The sequence below is a fragment of the Centroberyx gerrardi genome, chromosome 20, assembly GCF_048128805.1.
Source record: "Centroberyx gerrardi isolate f3 chromosome 20, fCenGer3.hap1.cur.20231027, whole genome shotgun sequence".
Classification (NCBI taxonomy): Eukaryota; Metazoa; Chordata; class Actinopteri; order Beryciformes; family Berycidae; genus Centroberyx; species Centroberyx gerrardi.
The window spans coordinates 10,026,960-10,050,838 of NC_136016.1; the positions used below are offsets into that span (position 1 = coordinate 10,026,960).

Genomic DNA, 23,879 nt, shown 5'->3' on the forward strand with positions numbered 1-23,879 from the left:
TTTTCTTAATCTGCATCACTGTCATCTTACCTCCTTTATCTTCCTCACTTTCTACCCATCTCTGTTACCTTTTTCATTATTTCTTTCCTCTCGATGTGTGTCTCCATCACTCTCTGGCATTCTCATCCCCCATCTTTCACTCTCTCCTGTATCTTCCTCCCTCTCTTCCACCCTCTTCACTCTCTCTCCTCTGTCTCTCCCCCCCCCCCCCCCCCCACCCCTCTCTCCCTCACCACCGCCTCATTGCTATTTCTTCCTCGTTCCATCTTCCCCCATCTCAGCAGGGTACAGTAGTATTATGTATTAACATGCGCATGGAGGCTCTCGGGTGACCACTGCCGCCGTGTTAGTCCGTGTTACTTTAATCGAATTAGAGTCAATCTGAGAGCAGCATAGAAGAGCACAGAGGGGGCGGCGAAGGGTGGGAGTCGCATGTTTAACCAGAAAAGTACATTTCCTGGAGAAAATGTGTGGGCTAGCTGAAAGCAGATGAAAGTGTGCTTGCTTCAGTTGGAAAGGTTAACAATAATAATAACGATTTGATACTTTATTGATTCTCTTTATCCTCGGCCCTCTTCACAGAGAGGTCAAAGGTCACGGTCAACTACAGAATAGCCCACGGGAAAGTGAGGAAAACAGTGAGCGCTCCCTCCAGAGCAAAGCTGGACTCACCAACGTTAGATCTTTTCCTTCCCTCTCTCTCTATCCTTTGGTGTAAAGCGATCACACAGCGGCCCGGCTGGTAAACATGAGCGTGCTGTGCGCAGTTTACTAACGTCACGTCAAATGATTTCTGGATACTGACGTTCAAACAGCTAGCTCTTGCTGCTATTTGTAGCCGCCAGCATGCGAAGTTGCCTAGTACAGCTTTCATCTTTAAAAATGTTTACAATCTGTCTACTAGACTTCACTATTCACTCTGTGCCATTCATTTCTATGGGACAGAATAAGAAAAAATGTAACATCTAAACAGTATCAGGAACCTGAATAGATCACATCCCCTAAAGTACCTGTACATTTAAAGTTGGAGCGGTGTTTCTGGCTTTACAGTCCAATGTTTTCGAAAGAATAATGAATAAACTCATTAAATAATCAGAATAAAGAAAAAGTGGGAATAGCACAAGTGTACTAGCTTTCAACAAACCCACTACTCAAATGTGGGAGAGTTCCCTAAATGAATGTTGGTGTGAATGTTCCCTCAGAGTTTTCATAACTCAGTAAAGTCATGTGAACATTGTGAGCACGATGATCTTCCAAGCACAGTGATCATGTGTAGTACAAGGAGCTCACACCCAATACTGCGAGGACGGCAGACAGACATCAGTCAAAATAAACACATGCGCCCAGGCACACACACACACACACACACACACACACACACACACACACACACACACACGCACAGACACAAACTATTTGTCCCACTGCTGGGGTGATGCAGAGGTAATGAGTCCATTAACAACTTGCACTGAGTCTGGCTGTCTATTAGTGTGGAGCTATGTGGAGTATTGAATTATGGGCTGAGCAGGGGAGTCAAATTACAGATCAATACGTACACACCGGCCTGTCTGTTACTGCAGGCCAACTCCAAATCAATACCACCATGCCCATAGAACACACACTGTAGGCGTCCTATTATCAGTGTGTCCTAAACCGCGGGTCTGGACTCAAAATTGGCCATGGGCCTGTTTCTGGTAGGTGCCAACATTATAAGACTACAAATGTAATGTTGATGAGACTGGGCCTAGGGTGATATTATATTTACTCAGTTTGAAAAAGTTGAAGAGTTGCTCAGACCGCAGCACAAAGTCATGAGGGTCCATATGTTGCAGATGTATGGTTGATGCAATGATTGCTAGGGACTGAATAAGATGTTGCTCTCTCAAACTCCTGACAAAGCCATATGGAGATGATCCTTTCTGCAAGGGGGGATCGCAACAGAAGTGGGTGATGCATACATGCGGCCATATTGCTTCACCCTGTCCGCTAATATCAGTTGATATATTCAGGTCATACCGTGCAGAATATATCTACCTACACATGAATTATCCATATAATAGCCAAACTGTTGAGTGATGGTGGTCATACAGTGTAAGAGACATGATATAAGCACTAGCGTCATGCATATTCTAACAGCACATCCCCCCTCAAGTGCATCTCTCATATATAAAGTAAATAGTTATGTTTTTTTGCTATTTTTTTTAGTAATATTGAGCCATAATAATTCTAATTATGTAATATATCATACCTTGGTAATCCACCTACACCCTCCCTCATGTTTTAGCTCCTCCCACAAATAACTTGGAACCATCCTAGATAGCTGTATACGAAAATGCAGCTATCACCAAGCTGGGAATAACTATGTTCATATAAATGTTCTCTATTGATTTGCATTGTAGACATGCATGTGTGAATTTTTACCTACCCCAAAATTTTGGGTATACAGACCTTTACATGACTACAGTTACTAACGTGTCAAGTTTTTAAGAAAATCCATTTCCTGAATTTTGTCTCCTTTGCCCTAGATGGGTGTTGTTGTTGGTTTTCTCTTCCTCTTTAACTTGATGCCTAACCGATACTGTTTAATGGAACTAATGCCAACAACTCATAGCTGAAGCATCACCGACCCTGTGAGCGTCCTGAGCCCCTGGCCACCCAGTACAAGCATGACACATGCGTTCCTCTGCTTACCTGTAGTATTCTACGTATGCGGTTTGATCGGCGATGGAGGCCAGGTCCACTTTCGCCTCCTCCCAGTCAGGCAGGCCCAGCAGCTGTTTGATCACGTTGTCGGCCATCTGCTGCATGAACTGCAGGGTCTGCACGTAGTCGCCCCGCGTGGCAAAGATCTCATCCAGCCTGGCGAGGTGCTGGTGCAGCCCGCTCTGCATGCTGCCCATGGTGCCGCTGACCTGGAGGGCACCAGAGGAAAGGTGTAGGGTGAAATTAATGGTACAGCACTGCTGCAGATGGGAGTGGAATACCAAGTGTGAAAGTCGGGGTGTCAGTGAGAATAAAATATTCCAACTTAGAATTAAATTGGATGACAGGTTTTGCCTAATAGGTTGAGAGTAATGAGGTTGGAGCTGGGGGGGTCACCAGTTTGAATCCTGGCTGAGAAAATGAGAAAATGGACAAGAAACTTTTCTGCCTAAACCAATACTGTTGTAGAAGACTGTGGTCGTCCTGGGAATCTACCAGGTGTGTGTGTGTGTGTGTGTGTGTGTGTGTGTGTGTGTCTTTTCTCTCTTCCTCCAGAGTGATGGGCTGATTGAGGAAACTGGAGTGACTTTAAGCTGAGCCTGTATAGGAGGTCTTCCCTCCTCGTCCACTAGTGATTATCACATCCAACAATTCCAAGTCTATCCTTGTGTTCTCGTGGAGAAACTTGTCTCTGTAGAGAATGAACTTTTCAAGAACACAAAAACAGAGGATGCATCTTTACAGTTTGAGCTGGGCTGTGTGCTTGATGTGGCACAATCAATTAAGACACACAGATGTTCATTTTCCCAGCTGTGGCTCTGTCCTGTTGACTACAGTGCTGTTTATTTGTGGCGGCTAGTTGAAGCTGTGATGCATCGTTCTCTTTCGGGGCTTGGGGCTTTGTTCCCGTCAGCCAAGTCACCATCTGATGCATCCGAGATATTTTGTGGTGGGCAAGTATCTTTCTCTTTGTCTGTCCTCCGTCCTCAGTGCTGTGTTGTTTTTTGGAACTGTACTTCAGCCATACTTTGGTCAAGAGCAGAACACATAAAAAACAACCACAGAAAATGTCAATTTTTTGTTTTGCCCATAGAAATAGAGCGGGGCATATCACTTGTGCCGCACCTTGTAGGTGTGGCCCATTTGAAATGTCACGCTATTCTTATCTATTGTCCCCTTTGTGTTGTGACTTGTTCTTAAATGTGTGTGAGTTTCCAGAACTGTACAATACAACATCAACTGAACTTAAAAATAAACTCTCCAAGTCTACAGAAACATTTCCTGTTAACACATCTAATATTCATTGAAACCCTGCAATATATAACATGTTTGTGTGAGTATTATTACCATCAGCAAATTAACTTAACATCCATTCATGAGACACAATCCTATCCAGTGTGCAGTAAGTAATGGAACAGGTAACATTAATGGGTGTTTGAGTACTGTGCTGGTAAGACTAAGACTCACACAAATAATGGCATAAAAAACTAGTTCGACGATACTACTACTAGGAGATAATTTCGTGTAATCTAATGTTTTTATATCCTCCGCTTTTCTACTACTATGCACACTTCCATGATGATGTATTTTGTCAACTTTCCTGGCTAATAAAGTGTTAAGGAAAAAAGTAGCCAAGGGTGAGATTGGGCCAAACATAGAGGTTGGTCCAGGGTGCCAATCAACTGCAGAGCAGAGAGAGCAGGACAGCAGCACACAGGACAGGCTGGGGGAGCTGGAATACTGAGTATGGGAGTCGGTGAAGGAACCACTTTGAATAAACAGTCCAACTTGGATAATGGCCAAAACCAGAGGTGAAATACTAGGTTTGCTGCTGCTGTGGGAGATTTCTGCATTCCACAACGGTTCACTTGTTGTTTGTCAGACTTTTCCCAAATTGACACCCCGCTAATGAGAAAGACATTTAGGTGTTTACCTGTTCATGCCATATAATCATAGAGCAACTAATCACACTTATCCCCCGAGGGAAAGCGCGGCGCTGTAAGTGAGACGAACAAAACAAATACCCCAGACTCACTCAACTGTTTCCTTGACACATCACATTCTAGCCAGTCGGTCAAACACAGCAAAACCAAATATGTGCGGTGCAAGCATCTACTGTACAGGCACTACCCGTTTCCTTGGGCTTAATTACGGCGCGCTTGCTGGGAGGGAGAAGCTGTTTACAGGGAAGTGGTATTCACAGAGACATCCTGCTATTTGATAATTAAAAAGGGTAATAAATGCCTGCATTCAGCCCTGGGTACTTGGCATTCGCGAGAGAGACGACTCATATTGTTGCTATGTTTGTCGGGGACAGGGTTTGGTGGAGCCGAGAGGAGGAGAGGCTGGGTGGAAGTAATTAGTTGGTTTTGCATTCAATGTGTGGCCCACACCAGACTGCCTATGGCAAAACTAAGAGGGGGAGAAGAGAGAGAAACTAGGGAATTGAGGGCACTGCTGAGATTGAATGATAGACAGAGTGAGAGGGACAGTAACAAACAGCGAGTGTGACGGGACTGAAAAGGGATAAGGAGGGGAGATACAACAGAAGTGGATGACAGTGATCAGAGAGTGAGGACAAAATTAAGCAAGGCTAGTCTTAGTTGGGGATTTTACAATGCAGAAAAACTGACTTCTGCATAATGCAGACCTGATTAAAACAGCACCACAAGGACCAGAGGACTGGGACTGATTAAATATTGTCTGCCAAAAATATCTGTCTTAACAAGCCATCCATTCTAGTGAGTCTTAAAATCTTAGTTTTCTTAAAACAAGTGAAACAAAATCTGCCAGTGGGGTGAGATACCTTGTGAGATACCACTTGTTCCTGATGCAGTTTGACCTGTTTCAGGAACTTTCTTGAAGCAAGTATAATATCTTGAAATTAGGCAGATCCCAATGTTGCCAATGTACAGCATGTTTTTTCATGCGTTATTTTCTCAATACTAGTGGAGTCATCTGCCTTATTCTGCCTTGTTTCACAATAATGACAAGAGGAAACTTCCTGAAACAAGTGAAACCGCATTGGAAACAAGCAGAATTATCTCACCTCACTGTCAGAATTATTCCACTTGCTTATAAGATCAAATAAGACCAAAACATCAAACTGACTATAGGAATACATTTCTTGTTAATATGAACATTTTTTCATGATGAACAACTACATGGCAAAGCGCAGCCGTGGTGAAACACAGGCGCTCACTGCACTCCGGTGCCCTGCCTGTGGCGCTCTGTAGTTTGCTATCTGATCACTCATCGGTACAGCTTCATCTCAACTCCTCAGACGGGGCAGATGAAATCACAGATGAAAAACCGAAGGGCTGTATCTGATCCTCCTCTGTGAGGATCTTATTTAGAGAGTCTAGGGAGACAGCCAATCCAGCTAATCTCTCCATCGTCTCAGCCTGATCCTCACCGTATAACTGATCTGGAGCGATCGGGAAGATGCAAGTCCCAGTCCCAGTCTTCTCCGTCTCTGTCTGATGTTTTTAGGGCACGGAGAAGCGTTCTCTGTCGCAGATCTTTCTAAACAAACAATTTGAAGCGGAATGTGTTCGCCGCACCGCAATTTCACTGTGGGATATTCATTTCAACTTGCTGCAGCATAAACAACAAACAATAAATGCAAAAAAAAAAAAAACCCCAGAAGATACTACGACAAATGACAGAACTGTGACTGTGACAAATGACAAGAGGCTTGGAAAAATAATGAGAATGTGCAGACAAATATCAAATGTAGAAATCTAGTTTAGGAATTGGGATCAAAATTAAGATCAGTGTGCCTCTGACTCATGTAATGAAGGTTCTCTTTTACACGAGCCTGTATTTGTTTTGAACAATAGTGAAGGGAGGCAGAGGTTGTACAGCCAGGTAGTCAGAGACCCTTTTCGATGGCACAATGAGTGTTTTTGTTAGATTGAAACAAAGCTTGAGATGCAGGAGTATTACTTTTTCTCCCGCTCTGACTGTCTCTGCTTGATGACAGAGGGTTCCTCCATTAAAACTGAATGTAGGAGCTGGGGCGTGAAATGGAACATGGGTCTGAAGTGCCTTGGCAGCCCGGTCACCCCCAAGACAGAGACCATCTTCGCAAAAAAGCAAAAAAAAACCAGCAGAATATCCCTTTAAAAATATATTCTTTCCGACCCTTTTTTTCCCCCTTCAGATATTTGATGACCACAGAGCTTATAAGAAGATGTTCTACACAAGAGGCTCAGAGGCGTTTATGGGTTTTGGATGAAAGATGCGAACATTAAGCAGCCATTAAATCATGACTTTTGGAAAGCCAGTGGTCCACATGGCAAGGACTGCTGACCGAAGGAAGGAAGTGGGATCGCGAATGCTAAAGAACGGTTAGCCATAAGTACTGTGATGCTCAACCATATGAGAGCAATTCAGCAGAGGCTTGAACTCCTCTGAATGTCTGGAGCTGACTTCTTGCGGGAGAGAGAGAGAGACAGAGTTCACGCAGGGGCGGAGAGGAGTGGAAAGTGGTTTGGTCGGAGAGGCGACCTCTGGCCCGGCGGTTACCACTTTCACTTCAACTTTAAAAGCCTGCACACCAAGCCATGTGAGAATAAGGAAGTCAGTAAGAGACAGCAAAGCGTCCATTAGTCATATCTCAGCTGAATCTCACCCGCCCAGCACACCTACTAAAACAGACATCCAGATGTCAAAGCACATTTTACATTTGCACCAAGGGATGGCAGAGCTTCAACTGTTGGAGGAATATTCTTTATCTCCTAGACAGCAGAGGAAAATATTGTGTCTCCTCTCCTGCAATCCAGCAATTGTCTCTCCTTTGAAAATGACCAGTTATCCTATTAAATGATTGGTAATTGTGGGGTAGAGGAGAGACAGCGATGGCCTGGCTCTGCTCTCTGTATCCTGGCTGCAGGCGGTGTAGTGGAGCTACAGCAGAGAGTGGGTTAATGATGGGAGGAGAGCCGTCCCTCTGAAATCTCTGCTTCTGGACAGCAGCCAGGGCCAGAGTGTGAACACACATGCACACATCCACACACACACACACACGCACGCACACAAATATACACATGCGCACACACGCACCCACCCACGCACACACACATAAATGTACAGAGTGAGCCTGTAAATCTCTCGCCTGTCAGCTTCATCCCAAACAAAGCTTCACTTCTTAGGGAGTTTTATCACTAGCTTCCTCGAATTCAAAGTCTTTCAAAATCTCCTCCAAGGACTTTGACAAACTTAGAAAATAAATTTGTCAATTAAAACATATTTCTTTCATCCCTCTCATATTATAATAGCTTATTATGAGAATGGCCGGGAAGTATATGTTTGTAATTATGTCGCTGGCAGGCTCCCAACCAGTGTTTGAGCTGTGGCCAAATGCTCAGTGTCTGACCCAGACAGCAACTCAGTCCACTGTGTGGCTGCTGGCTGCCAAAACCTCTCACGGCACCCATCCCCAAACAATAGAGTTATTATTAGTGAGCCTAAACACTTCAAATGGGATATCAATCCCATTACATCATAGATAAAGCATTCCAGTTGGACAGTTTCCCCATTTACCACCATTGTTAATGGTTTCTTGCATCTCTCTTTGAAACGAATGTCCCCAAATCGGACCCCTCTCAGTGTGCAACTGATTCTTCATTCACATTCTCTCTGAGGTGTGTGTGTGTGTGTGTGTGCGTGCGTGTGTGTGTTTCCATGTGTGTGTGTGTGTTCGTAAACACATCATAAGCATATGGTCCAGACCGTAACTAATCAAGGTCTCAACAGAAGCTGAGAAAGCCTCCATTGATAATGAGAGTCTAACTTGCTTCCTTTCCGCTCTTACAAACTGAGTCTTTAGATGCTAACTCACTTCTCGACTCTTTGCACGGGGCTAAAAGGCATCTGTGTGGGCCAAAGGGCAAAGAGGCCATTGTTGTCAATGAGGAGTCGTTCAATACCGATTTCAATACTGAATCTGCCAATCAGGCGGGCTAGCATTGGTCCTTGTTCTTGCCCATCAAAGGGCTTTGTCTCCTGGGCTCATGGTTGATTATGTGGGGGGAGACTGGGAACTGTGTGTGGCACACTGGGCTCTTTGTCCGGCTCAAGGACTGGGCTCCTTAACAGTCTATAGCAGCGTGCTATGAACTCATGCACACACACACACACACACACACACACACACACGCACATGCACACTCACATGCACAACATATCAGGCCATTTACTGTCCTGAATAAATGTCATCATGTCATATCTGTGCATGTGATGTGTCTGCATGAGTGCACACTGACAAGCTTTCAGACAAGCTATATGTTAATGATTTCCCTTGCCTCTCACTAATGCGAGTGAGAAATTAATGCGACTAAGTGCTATACAAGATTCATGGGAGGCCACCACTGCACATCAATTCATATACAATCTAGCAATGACAGAGTTGTATCTATCCGCCTGTACATGTGATATATGCTTAACATGCGGTTATATAGAGGCAGTGGAGTAAATCAGAATGGTTAACATTAATGTTCGTCACATGAGAACTAATCCTAATTGACAATCTACAGCAGCTCTACTAATCTTCCCACATCAGTGCTCACAGAGCTCTAATATGTTTTCAGTGTAAATCATGTATGAAGTACATCAACTGAAGCCATGTAGGCAAGAAGTACTATCCATAAAAACTCGCTCTGAATAATTTCTCCTCATCATTGGTGCAAACCTTTAAGAAGTCTCCACATAGTGAATGAGCTGTTGTCTCTGCCCTCTGAGCCAAGTGTGTTTCACAGAGGCTGTGTTGAGCCACCGCTCTGAGTGGCTCAGATACCAACACATTAATCTCCATTAACGCAGATGGAGACTTAATCCCTTCTCTTCGACAGCAAGTCACCCCGGGTCTCTGCCTGCGCCGACACCGGCGCAGCATCATGTAGAGTCACCGCCGCCGAGGGGAGGAGAGACAGCAAGAGAGAGGGGGATGGATTTTCTACATTGTGGTGTGCCATAGTACATCTGTAGCAGGGGTCAGTTTCACAACTTTTTTTTAATTTAGTCATAGTCTTTGGACGAAAATAGCCTTTAAATTCCATCAGATTTTAGTCATGGCAATTTGATTAAATATATACGGCCACTTCAACAGTTCAACATTAGAACAGGAAAAAATAGCACCACTCTTTTAGTGGCTCATTTAATCATTCAAGTAGAGGTAATAAAAAACATCATGACCTTACCATACTACACTGTAGATATAAAATGCCAGGAACTTTACGTGTATCAATAAACCTTCAAACACTGAAAGAAATTTTTTCAAAACACTTAAGGAAAATCCATTTCCAAGCACAGATACGGAGGAGAGAATTCCTAAGGGTATCACTATGATATTGTTGAATGGGCAGAACAGCTTTCAAATCATCTGCTGAGGTGATTTTTCATTTTGTCCTATTTTCGTCAATACAATATTTCGTCAATAATTATTTCACATATCATCATGGGACAGAAATTTGACGAAATTGCAACAAGCCTTCATTATTTAAGTTATTTATTTTGTGACAAGATTAACACTGATCGACCGCTTATGAACTGTGATGTAGACCTGGGCCAATAGTTGTAAATAATTCTTTGTGTTTACTGAAATCTGCTTGTCACACCAGCTAGATAGTGTTTACTGCATCAAGACAAAAGTACACCAAATTGACTTTCAACTGCCTTCTGGCACTCATTATATCATTACAAGAGGCAAACTCCAGCTATCTGATGGCTATAGATTATATTTCCTGCAGTACAGCTGTAGTACTTCATATGTACTGATGTACTGTGCTAAGGGATTGTATGTATTCTTAGCTCCCTCTGGGAATGTGGCAAATTGGAGACTTTCTGCACAGGAGCATAATGAAATATTATCTATTTGACATCAAAGATACTCGTGCTGCTTAGAAGACGAGGGGATTCTAATACGGCGTGTCGCCTTTTTGCAGACAGAGGGAAAAAATAGAATAGGAAAAAATCCCACCGTTTCAACTTCCCCGAGTCTCGTCTGAAAGGAGAAAAATGCCCTGTCACGAGTGTGAAATTTGCCACAGAGAGCTGGATTTGGGTGTCTGTGTCATCAGTGTCTCTGAGCTGTGAAATGAGCCAGATAAAAATAGACAAGGATCACGCACACGCAACTGAGAGAAAGACACAGGATGATTCTTCTGATTCTGTTGAGGCCTCGAGGGCTTGGAGAGGGTGGGGCAGGGAAGGTGGGGTGGGGAGTGTGTGTGTGTGTGTGTGTGTGTGTGTGGGGGGGGGGGGGGGGGGGGGGGGGATGTTGGGGTAAATTTGTAGCAGTAAAAAGTCATAAAAACAGTATAAAAACATTTAGAGGCATGCTAAATTGGACCTGCCGGGCTTCCCTCCTCCATTTCTACCCTGATCCGGAGTGGAGTGAGTGTGTGTGTGTGTGTGTGTGTGTGTGTGTGTGTGTGTGCGTGTGTGCGTGTCCCATCTACTACTGTATGTATTATGAAACTGTGAAAATGTCCAACACTGTCTTCACATACATCAAATGACATATAATGAAATCCAATAGGAGGTGTGTGTGTGTGTATGTGTGTGAGTGAGTGTGTGTGTGTGTGTATAGGGGACCTGATGAGTCCTTTTTCTGCCCATTTAACAGTAGCTCACCATGTGGCAGTGGTATGGCGCAGAGAGTTAATTGTGCGAGTGTGTGTTGTGTGTGTGTTACCCACCAGACTATCCACACCTCCCAGTGTGTGGTTGGCGTTGTACAGGGAGTAGGTCAACTGGTACACCCCGTCGTTGGTCTCACTGTTGCCATAGAAACCCACACCCACCGCGGCGCTGCGAAGAGACGAGGCAGGGAGGAACAGGTTAACGTTTGATAAATTAATGAGGAGGGTACAGCATCATCACTGCTTGGAGTGAAAACCTTGTGAGCCCAAAGTGATCTCTTTCTCTTTTTTGTCATAGAATTTAAAGTTTCCATTGTCTGTTGTAAACCCATTGCTGAAAGCGTGGCAGACTCAACCTAAAAATAAGGCTTTTCTTTCATTTCTAAAACACTGGCTTTTGGAGAAACAAGGTTGTCATCCTACAGTAGAAATACACTCCCTACTAGGAGCAACGCATAACATACAGTATAATACCTACACAACAGTTTATGAATATTTCATCTCTTCCTTTTCACACGGGCGTTTTGCCAAGATCATAAAGAGCCACCATCAATTACTCCATCAGCACTGACTTGTGGAGATGGGAAAAATGACAAAGGTAATGGAGCGCTTTGTGACGAGCCCTGACAGGAATGAATGCATCACTAGGCACTAATCCTTGAATCATGATGGCAGAGGAATGTCAGTCTCTCTGTCCATTCAAAAGTTTACTACCATGGGACATTTAGTCAGCCAAACAACAAGAACCGTGAACTGGGAAGGCAGAGCTTGTGCTGTGTGTGTGTGTGTGTGTGTGTGTGTGTGTCAAGAGAAAAACAGGAGAGCCTCCATAAAAATGTATAGACTGACTTCTTTCTCTTACTTACACTTACAATGTGATACTTTGAAAAAAAAAGATCAGTAATTGAAAAAAATCTTTGTATGAGTGATGTTGGCAAAATGAACATATATATACAGCAATGTAATTATATAAGCAATTGTTTGAATTTCCTTGCTCGTTTATGCAAAGAAAAGCCTTCTAACGACAAATTAGACAACAAAGTTTGTTTTGGAATGTGCGCATATTTTGAATAATTTTTTACACATGATTTGAGTGATTCCTTCAGTCATCCAAGCATTTAATTGGCTCGAATGTCCTTCTCTGAGGTGAATGAGGCTGTGCAGCAACAGCAGAATAAACATCACAGCTGATATATGAAGAGGAGCAGAGAAACACGCTCGCTCACATTAGGAATTTGGCAAACATGAAAAAGTCGATGTATGAACCGGAGGATGCGGCTCATGTGGGAACGGAGATACAAAATGATACACTTCAACGTTCTTGATTTGGAGCATCAGCAACAAAAGAAAACACACACTCACACACACACACACACACACACACATACACAAACTCTTGAGCGGTCTCTGTGAGCTTCTGCAAGCATTAGTCTTCCCCCTGGAGCGCCGTCGCTCTGCGCTGCCATATGATGGGATTGGAAGCCGGCTACACTATCTCTCACCGCACAAATCCCACAGTAACTGCATTTCTGTGGCAGCGCAGTGTCGCACAAAATACTCTGAAGGCATTGGACAAGAATGGCCTGGTAGATAGATAGAGATGCCGCCCAGCTTCAAAGACTTGAGCTGATGTAAGGCGCTGAAACTCACAGGTCACACAGGTAAAAGATTCAAAGTGACAACATTACCAACAGTGCTGATCTGGGACACATTTGAGTCCCTGGAATGGAGCAGATACTGCATGGTCATGTGACTTGATCAATTATTATGGATCAGTATTCCATCACCTTACCGATGACTCTAATTCTACGAGGCTTTATGAGTACAGGTGGCTCTTCTCTTACTTATTCATACACCCTCCTACTGCCTAACAGCCCCGTAAAGCATCAATACATCTTAGCCACTGTGAAGTTAAACCCCTGATCTTTAATCGCCGCACCCATCCACAGATCAGACCTGTAAACCGCCAACTTCCGCTGTCTTTCCGTCTTAAAACCAGTGCCAGATGAAGGCCGGGCGCAGGTCAGGTCAGCACCAAAGGGAAGGTGAGGAGCAGATAATTGAGGCTCAGGGCGCTCTCTTTAACCTCTTGGCTCCTCCGGACTCCTCCCTGATGTTCCGGATAAGGAGGAGAGAGGCAATAAATCCACGGTGAACGACGCCTCCCGCAAAAGTTCGAGAGTCTGGCAGCGCTTTGGTCGCTCTGCAACAGTGTGGCGGTCTGTGGAACAACGAGGGCTATTTTCCTAATTAGTACAACAGGGGGGAAGAGTCTCATTAAGTGGACCCCCTGCAGGTAAACCTCCCACACTGCAGTTTTTAAACACATCCCTCAGGGAGAGATGAGGGAGAGATGAGGGAGGGAGGGAGGGAGGAGATACATGAAAGACAGGAGAGAAAATGAAATGATCAACTGGGAGAAAGAGAGAGGGAGAGGAAGTGACAGATATAGACAGAGCAAAAGAAGCAGACTGACAGTGATCCGGCCGACATGCACGCAGGCAGACAGGTAGACAGAGGGTTTAGGATGGATGATATGACACAGAGGTAGAGAGGAAGACGGAGGGACAAACGGAGCAAGACAGACGAACAGCAGTAAAACAAAAAAAAAGGGGAATATTCGGCTTGCCTCAAGCTCCCACGGTTAATAATAATCCACTGATGATGACGCACATAAATCTTGTCTATTGGATGTTTTTTGTATTTTCCCCCCACCAACAAACACTGCCTAGGAGAGAGAAAACACACCACGGGAGTTGCTCTCCTTTCATCTCTGTGTGTTTAAACAGATTCTCTAATGCCACCGACACAGTGAGAAACCAGGAAGGAAAATGTACTGGATAAAAGTAGCCGGGAGAAACGTGGACGCCTTTGAACAACGCAGACATGTTTTAGAAGAATATTCTAATAAATATAAGGGGAGTGGAAGGACACAGAGGCACGGAGAGAGAGAGAAAGAGAGAGAGAGAGATAGGGAGAATCTCTGTCTCTCCCTCTCTCCCTCTGTCCTCCCTGTTCCCTTAGTGCTGCTCCTTAAAATATCTATGGTCTAATTCAAAGAGAAAGACTAGCACAGATTTGACTAGGCATGTACTGAGCAAAAGTCCAAACTGTCATGTCGATAAATGACAAAGAGGAAAACAAAGACAGTAAGGGGAAATCTGGAGAGGAACCAAAACTTCAGCCTGCAGCAGAAAAAAAGGCCCTTGGCTATTACAAATGTACTGGGAAATGTTTTGATATTTGATATTTTGCCCCAAAATGGCAGCACTGAGAATCCTGACATGACAACATGAGACAGATGACTTTTGTATTCTATTCTGCCCTCTTGAAGTCTTTGCAAAGGCCACTGAAAAAAAAAAAAAAAAAAACGCTCTATGAACTATACTGTAAAACACAACTGGCTCCTTCCTGAATTTTTCATACGCCGGTCTCCATTTCTGGCGTTAGAAGAGTCCAAAATAACCCTGACTCCCTTGAGGCCTGAGATATAATAAAAACAAAGTTATATATTTGTCAGTCGCTAAAAAAAGATGCCCCCAAAAAAGTGAATGAGGGCTGTAAAAACACTGCTGCTGGTATGCTTTTGTTGCTGATAGGTATTCTATAAAAAGCTGCTTGTGTGGCGAAACATCTCTGTGTTGGATCCAGTGGAGCTGACTGATAACATGTGAGCTTCTTTTTGTTTCTGTCTCTCTCATGTGGGTTCTCTCTTTGTTTCTTTCTCTTTCTCTCTCTCTCTCTCCATCTCTGTCTCTCTTTCTCTTTCTCTCTCTCTCTCTGCCCTTTATAGCAGATACATGTAAATAAACAACATATTGTCAACACCCTGGAAAAACCAAATCACTTCTGCAAAAATCTTTTCATTAATTAAGAAAAACATGGATGAAAACAAATAATAAACACAGTAAAAAAAAAAAAAAACGTTTTGGACAACTTGGACTCTACCTGTCATGGCAGTGTATTACAGTTTGGCTGTTGCAGTTTTAAATGACAGCCATGTTTGACCCACAATCCTCCTACATGACCATTGTTAGGTAAATTGACACATCATACACATCATACTGCAAAGGAGGGTGATTTGAGTATTTACATCCAAGACTTCCTTGCTCTAGAGAAAGAACAGCAACCCAAACTAAACCCTGGTAAAACTCCATCAGTGGCTTTGTAAGAGTCCAGGTGTCCTCGGCATGAGCAGCGCGGTCAGTTACAGCGGAGTATAATTAGACAGCTAATGTGCGACACCGTGGGCAGGGCTGCAGCCACAGAGCAGCGACATCTGCTCTGGCTTCACCGATGTTAATTAGAATGGACATCACAACACATCAGCCACAGTCACTGTCAAACATAATTAGAGCGGAGGGCGGCGAGACTTAGAGCAAAAACAGAAGGAAGAGGGTAAAAAAAAAAGGATGTACAGAACTGAATGACGGGGAAAAGTAGGAGGAGAAATGAAGGATGGTGTACAGAGAGATAAGCAGGAAAGAAGAGGGAAAGGTGGGGAAAGGTGAGGGTGAGAGGAGGGGAAAGAGTCTGGATCGATCTGATATAAATGCGGCCAGTTTCCTCACTTCCAAGTCTGGTTCAGAATCCACTGGGTCAGTCGCATCCGTCCTCCGGCGCATGCAGCAGATTGGCATAATCAAAGTTGGGAATCGGATGAAGGAGAGTTGATTTCCCCGAGGATCTTTCCCTCCCACATCATTCATCTCACAACATTAAGTCTTACAACTTATCAAGTCGGGCCTCTTAAGCCCTTTAAATCAGCTCCAGACCAAAACGGGTCAGCGTAATGGGATTAGTATCGAGCGCCGCTACAGTTTCAAAACAAAAAGGAGCAGCATCTTTTGGGATGCATGACACATTTCTACAGTATCTGATTTCCCACAGTCATTCTAGGTGCCAGCTGTACGGGGTCCAAGGCCAAGGATAACATGACAGAGGCCTCCGCATAAAGCAGGAAATGCCACAGAAGAGGCAGAATTACATCACATTAACGTGGGAATGTCACTATCAGAACAGATGGTTGTATTGCTGGATCTGATGTTATTTGGAGGGTGAAGGAGATGATGCGGAGGGGTGAGGTGTGAGAACAGCTCTATCACTTTAGGTATATGCACAGGATGAAAACAGAAGAACATCCAAAATGCAGTTGAAGAGAGCAACAAATCAAGGAAATCGAGGAAATGAAAGCGAGGGAAGAAGGAGAGCGATTCATTCAGCACATCTCTAGTTAATATTCTGCCAATTCAAAGTTGAAGGCACTCAACACACCTGGGCCAGTTCATATTTCTTTGCATGCAGCTTCCCAAAATGCTCCCAAAAGAGGTAAGAATATCCGTGTTCAGTAAATTCAACATGTTCCATTTAGTTTTGTGTAGATATTAAGAAAAAAAACTGTAAATTAGATCATGTTTGAAATTCCTGCTTTCATTTCTTTTTAGTATTTATTGAGTAAACCATATTTTTCTTTTGCTAGCATCACTTTTCTCAGTTTAATTTTGTGACAAACATTTTTAATATGAGAAGGGGCTGTCACTTTTGAGTCGTTCTTCATTTCATGAAACTGCGCCTAAATAATTAAACGTAACGTAATGAAGACTGGTTGACTTGCTGGGAATAGATGCCATTAGCGACGCCATCGAATAAATGTGTCTAACATCATGCTGAGTCATGTACAGTTTGTGTGTAACTGTTGGGTTTCGAGTGGCGTAATTGTGATTCAGGGGGGAATCTGACATAGAAGAGCGTTCATCACTGTGCTTTCAGCAGCCAGCATCATCCAGCTTTGAACTGAAGGGGTTAAATACACTTTTCTTTTCTTTATTTTTTCTTCAAAAACTGCTGGATAAGGCATTTTCTTGAAAAGTATTTCTTATTTTAAGACATTTCCACTTTATTAGATTATAATGCAGTGGACAGTGGCATGAAAACAATGAAAAAGAGAGCGGGGATGAGATGCAACAAAAGTCACAGACTGGATTCAAACCCTCAGTACAGGATCCCACAATACATAGTACATGCCTTACATATAGTACACTGTTTTTTTCAGCAGTGATCACGCCGCTGCGTTCCATCCGAACAATGAACCTTGTCTAAAAAGGGAGAGACGTACGGTAACGCTCGAGGCAGGACTAATTCAATAATAACTACCGGCCGCTGAAGATGACTGTCACAGGATTGGGAGAAACAAGTGTCCACTCCTCTCGCTAACAGATTCAATTAGCCACTCTGCGAGGAGAGCACATCTCGTTCACTGCCTTAATAGGTACTATCAGATGATGTAAGTGCTGACTGTGCTGCACCGGTCCCAGAGGGTTGGTAATTTTATGACATACTGTAATTGAATCTTTGTTTCCTTGATACAAGGACGTAAGGGTCTATTTTGAAAGACAAAAGTGAGCGCAGACAGAGGGACAGGGACAACTCCATCAGTGGCTGTCACTCTTTTGTACATTTTCTGTGCGGTTTGAAGTTAGATATCAGACAAAAATGAGGCAGCGGTAAGATGCTATCAAAGACAATGCTATCCTGTACGTCAACTGCATCCATGTGGCAGATCAAAGCCTGATCGTATCGAGAGCGAAGAAATAAAAGACGACAGGGAGGACTGGCTGCGCCTTTGCTATTTGCGAACTCAAACCGCAACTCTTTGCAGAATTGAAACCACAACTGAGCTCAGGATATTTCAAGAAGGACGTGGACTGACAGGCAGACCAGAAAGACCCAGAACACTTAGAGAGAATACAAATGGGAAAACAGAGACAGACAGACAAACAGACTAACAGCCAGAGCAGACAGACAGGCAGTTAAACAGACATTTGGACAAACATACAGAGAGTCTACGCACTGTAATCAACTAATGAGTTATGGCTCTCCTGTGGGAAAACAGCGAGAGAGAACGAGAATACAGACAGACACAGACAAACAGAGTTAGTGCAGTGAAAACAGCATGTCAGTTACAGCTCCCCTTTAGGAATACAGAGCAATAAAGAAAGCGGGAAAACACACAGAGTGACAGACATAAACAAAGACAGACAGATAGACGGCCTGCCAGCCAGCCAGCCAGAGAGTGTGTGCACTTTACACAGCGTGTTATTCATCATAGCTCTCCTGTGTCCTGACTCTCTCACCAGCTAATGAGGCCGGCGGCGACGGCGGACCAGGTGACGCAGCAGGAGTTGGGCCTCTTGCTCTCCTCCTCGTCGTCTTTGCGGCAGCAGCACAGGCAGCTCAGGTAGATGGCCAGGCACAGCAGGTTGAGGCCCAGGCCTGCAGCCGCCACGCAGCCCAGGAATATGAGAGACTACAGAGGGAGAGAGGGGGGAGACATAAGGAAACGACATGACACTTGCATCTGAGCAAGATACAAGAAGTGGTATCAAATCTCTTAATACTTAGCCTACCCACAATTTTTTTGAGATGAAAAGCTATTTCGAGCTGGCATGCAGCTGTTATTGAATAAATTGTTGCCATAGTTTGTTTTTGGAACTATTTCAGGAGAGCAACCACATAGTATTCATCCGCTGCACAGTGATTTTTAGCTAATCTCCCACCACCCACCACCTTCACTTTCTATGTAAACAAAAGAAGTCTCAAAGTCTCATGGGAAGAGAGAAATTTCCAGGGAAAGTGGTTCCTGGTAGTTCAAAACAGTACATTATTTTTGTATCATATTAATCTAAATCTTACCAATCTCCTAAACTAATACTAGCAGACTTAGCCGCATATCATTTAGCTTTAGAGCTGCTACAAGTACTGCTAGCTAATTGCCTAGTATGCTAATGTATTTGCATGAAGCACTGGACCAAATGATTTACCAGGGATGAAAAAAATGATTTGAATGATTATATACTGTATATAGTGTATATGTCCAGTTCACTTAACAGGTAAGTAGACCAACGGGCCAATATCCCAAAAACTCATATTCTTTTAACTCATTAGGCTTCCATTCTGTATAATATCAAATCTCAGATGGTTTGTCAGATGAATGTACAGTAAAATGGTATTAGCAAGTTTGAGAAGCCCTGCCTCTGTACATGACACACAGCATCATAGTGTTAAATAGCTATCCTGTGACTCCAACCTTAATGATTTCAAATTCCCCTCGCCAGCTACTGCGATTAGTGCGGTAATGTGACACAGAAAACGGAGTGTGCAGAGTGTCCAGGTGGCCCATATGAGTGTGTCTGAACCAGCCCCAGAAGGTAGAAAAACAAGGCCAGCTGCATTCTGGGAGCATCTTATCCTCCTTCCCATCGTCCCTTGTCTCCAGCTGGAGAGCAGACACCTCCTCATCTCTCTCTCTCTCTCGCTCTCTCTCTCTCTCTTATTCCTCCTTTAGCCCCATCCCACCTTCTGTGAAAGACGAAGTGTCGTGACAAAAATAGCATCACGACTGTCCTAACCGTCTCAAACAAATTCTGTGTTCATCTGTGAGCAGATGGGTTTATTCAAGCTCGGTCCCTCTTTTTTTTTTTTTCCTTTCTCTTCCTTTTTAGTTTGTCTGAAATCTTTTTGGTGCAGAGCCATCTGTTCCCATGCTGTGATGTCATCTGTCCCGTAAGTCTAGTACTGGGATTAAAATCCAAAAATGGAAGAATCTGCAGGATCACGTCAATGGTGGCTGTGAAAGAGCCTGGTAAACCATCTACTCAAAATCCTGTAGAACCATCGAAACATACTCTCCCTCTCCTCTCAGTTTTGCAAACCAACCCTTAAAATGTCCTGAGAGAAAGACATACAAGTATAAAAGATACATATAGAGAGTTCAATATCATGACCTCGACCTTACCATTACATGTGACATTCACCACTTCTTGGCTAGTCATCATAATTCCTTACTCCTTTTTGCACCGTGATTCTTTGCTTTCATCATTTGCTCCCTTCCCCCCCAAAACAGCCCTTATCTGCAGCATCCCTCCTTTCTACCCCCCTCCTCCCCCCTCCTTCCCCCATCCTTCCCCAGCTCCATCTGTTGGGGTGCAATGTCTCATCTTGTCCCATTTCACGGCTACATGCCTTTCGTGTAGAGAGGGCCTCATCTGGTGAAATCAATATCCAGGAATATTTATATATATATATATATATATATATATATATATATATGAATATCTGTACAGGAAAGTGTTAAGAGGGGCGTCGGCTCAATCACAGAGATAAGAGGTTAGAAGCACCGGTCATTGACCACTCAACTTCCTCATATTCTCCAGCGCCCCATAAAATGGGTGAAAGAAGGTCAAAAAATAGCGGCCATTTAGCACTGGCTGTTAACGATATGATTGTGTGTGTGTGTGTGTGTGTGTGCTCAGACAGATGGATGGCTGTGTGCACCAAGGTGATGAATGAGAGAGAGAGAGAGAGAGAGAGAGAGAGAGAGAAAGAGAGAGAGAGAGAGGGAGAGAGAGAGAGTGAGCTCCTTGTCTCATCTGAAGGTAGGGAGGGGGGTGGGGTGGGGAGAGTTGGTGTATACCGGAGCGCAGGGGGGTCTTCAATGTAATTGAGGGGAACACATTAAATGAGATGGGGATGTGTGTGTGTATGTGTGTGTGTGTGTGTGTGTGTGTGTGTGTGTGTGTGGGTGGGGGATGGGTGGGAGATACCGTGAGGACAACCTCATTTTGTTAGATGGAGGAGAGGGGGATACCCCTCCTGCACACACCGTTCACCCACACCCACACACACACAGAAGCCCCCCCAGACACTCTCATCGCTATGGTAACGTGCAGGTTAGTTGGTGCCCTTGCAGCGGGGCGGGAGGATGAGTGAAAAGGGGAATTATCACAGCCTATTTGAATTAAGCAGCATGTGACAGGCCTGCTTAAATTACCGTGCCTCTGTCTCGTGATTTCTCTGCAGCCAGGCAAAACAGAGAAAGAAGGGAATGCAGTGAAAGAGGGCAAAGAAGAAAATGGTACGCAGTGACGTTAGGGACCGAGGGAGCTGGCTGGGGCTCCTTAGAGCTTATATGGACCATTAAAGGAATAAGTTACACATGTCGCTGCTGACAGAATGAAAACCACTTCGCAAACTTCAAAAAATTACGTTATTTTCTCGTTTCACCTACTGAGCTGAGCTAGGTTTCATGATCTTTGGGCCCCTAAACCCTTTCCAAAACCCCATGTAAAATTTCAAAAATGCATGGTGTTCAAGAGGAAAGTCAAATTACATTTTTTTTTTCACCTGGCAGCAGGTAGCACTGATTCAGAGACTGCTTTTAAAGCACTTATGGCCAAAACAACACTCTCCACTTTCATTTTGTCTCTCACTCTCTTTCTCGCTACTGTCCTTTCTTTTCAGGAGTGGGGTGCAAAAATAATGGCTTTTGAATTATGTAGCGCCCATTCGGTGGAAGGACGCACACAGATACATGCACACACACACACACTCACATGCATACTCACATGCATACACACACACACATCACAACTCCATGCCGGAGCCGTCACTTCCCAAGTGCTCCGACCTTCCATTAAGTTTAAAAACACCATTTATCTTTCACTGACTACAGTCTACACGCATTCGCTCTTTTGTAAAATCAAATTGGCAGCTCCGACCACTTAACTCCTACCTAAATTAGGCCTGAGTAGTTTCCCATAAAAGCAGGCTCAACATGTTAACACCCTCCTCCTTACTTACTCATTCCTAACTCAGAGGCCCACTCCACTGTCTCCTCTGTTTTGTTTCCTCTCTCTTGTCCCTAGACGGGGGCTGGGGTGAGCAAGAGGCTGGAGGCAATGACGGAGGAAAGGAAGGAAGGAAGATCTAGCTGAGCGGAAAGGCAATCCCTGAGAGAGTGGGGGAGAGGCGGGGTAGAGGGGGGGGGAGAGAGAGAAAGGGAAAGAGAGAGAGATACAAAGAGAGAGTGACATTGGGAGAGAGTGGCGGAGGGAATACTAGGTAATGAAAACGGCGAAACAGCGGGGTGTGGAGGGGAAGACGTGAAGACAGAAGAAAGAGGAAAAAAGAGGGATGGAGGAGGGGAAAGATTGGCTGAATGAGAAATGTTTGCGTGTGTGAGTGTGTGTGTGTGTGCGCAGGATATGGGAGGACAAAGGGAGAGCTACCTCATCCACACGGCTACCTCAGACAGACAAAACCTCCTCATTACTCAGCGCACGGCCCAATTTCTCTCCCATTACAAGCGCATTGTAAATGGCTTAGCCCCGGGCTGGAACGCTGCATAACGCCGTGATTTCAAAACAGTGAGCAAACTTAAGAATCCCAATGTTGAACAGAAATGAACACACACGTGCTTGACAAGACAAATCACATAAGCTCAGGCCCGAAGGATGACTAATGGCCTAATTCAAGTGCTGACACACAATACAAGTGAACTCAACAAACTTACTGATGTGATATCTAGAGCAGCATTTATGATGGTAAATCGTTGCTAAAACCGCCCTTTTGAGCCATCGGCTTCTCACACACACACACACACACACACACACACACACACACTGCTAGGTGGCCATTGCAAAACTTGTTATTCATTTTCTTTCAAAATAGAACAAAAATCTGCATTGGCTGACCTCTATTTGAATAGTGTAGAAGACAGACTGAATAAACTGTTTCTGTTTCTTAGTGTTACTACTGTAAGTGAATATACCACAGGCCACAACAGGAGACCCACACCCACACCCGTACACACACACACACACACACACCCCAGAACCCAGGAGGTATGGGACAAAGGGAGTATCATTATGATGCGGTAACAGCCTGGGGAAGAAATGACCCAGAAGGCATTGTGGGAGTGGTTTTACAATCCCCCAGGTCCCCGAGCGTCCCATCAGAGGTAGAGCGAGAGCCAATGGGAGGATGAGCACACAGATGTGACAGTGAGACGAACACTCAGTGATGCTGTAATGGCCGATAAGATTTAAAGACGCATTTTCAGATGACTGGAACGTAACAGAATAGCAGTATATTTTTAAAAGACTATCAGTTCTTATGTGGGGTTGATATGAGCGAAGCACTAATAAGTCTCATGCCTACTAGATCGCGGAAATCAATAACAAGTACATATTCTGTGCCGTCCCACAGCGCATTTGTGGTGATGATGTATACTTCTTTCTGAATAGAAGAAGAGGATAGTGGGAGTTAAAATGGGAAAATTCATAGTTCATAGTTTAACAATCATACCACCATTGATTTTTATTAAATAGATACTGAACAGAGGGACACAATTTGCAGAAAATGATCTTCCCAACTGCTGTAAATCATGAAGAAGGTAGAGGAGTGAAGTCTCACCCTGTATGACTGACCTGAATTTAACTCTTGATGACCACTCTACTGCTGGAAAAAGAGATTTTATATTGCCATGTCTGCTTTATTGGACCGCATAGTATTGCAAGTGACAGAAAACAGATGGAGATGGAGGATGCATTGTATGTCATGACAGATGCAAGCTCAACAACAATCTAAGTGGTACATGTTTCGTGCCTCACGCTGATGCACCAAGGAGTGCCGGTTAAAATGAAATTTTAACATACCAGTAGTGACCATAATTAATACATAGAGATGGAAAGC

The 23,879-nt window shown here is 44.0% G+C and overlaps 1 protein-coding gene across 2 annotated transcripts in view; it reads right to left on the minus strand.

The window, feature by feature from the left end:
• Positions 1 to 23,879, minus strand: part of ttyh2 (tweety family member 2) — a 50,551-nt gene that overhangs the window by 18,055 nt on the left and 8,617 nt on the right. For both annotated transcript variants that reach the window (XM_071900662.2, XM_078290679.1), the window contains exons 2-4: positions 18,482 to 18,654; positions 11,406 to 11,517; positions 2,692 to 2,912 (exon numbers count right to left, since the gene is read on the minus strand). In XM_071900662.2, the coding sequence (XP_071756763.2) occupies positions 2,692 to 2,912; positions 11,406 to 11,517; positions 18,482 to 18,654 (506 nt within the window). The remainder of the gene's footprint in view (positions 1 to 2,691; positions 2,913 to 11,405; positions 11,518 to 18,481; positions 18,655 to 23,879) is intronic.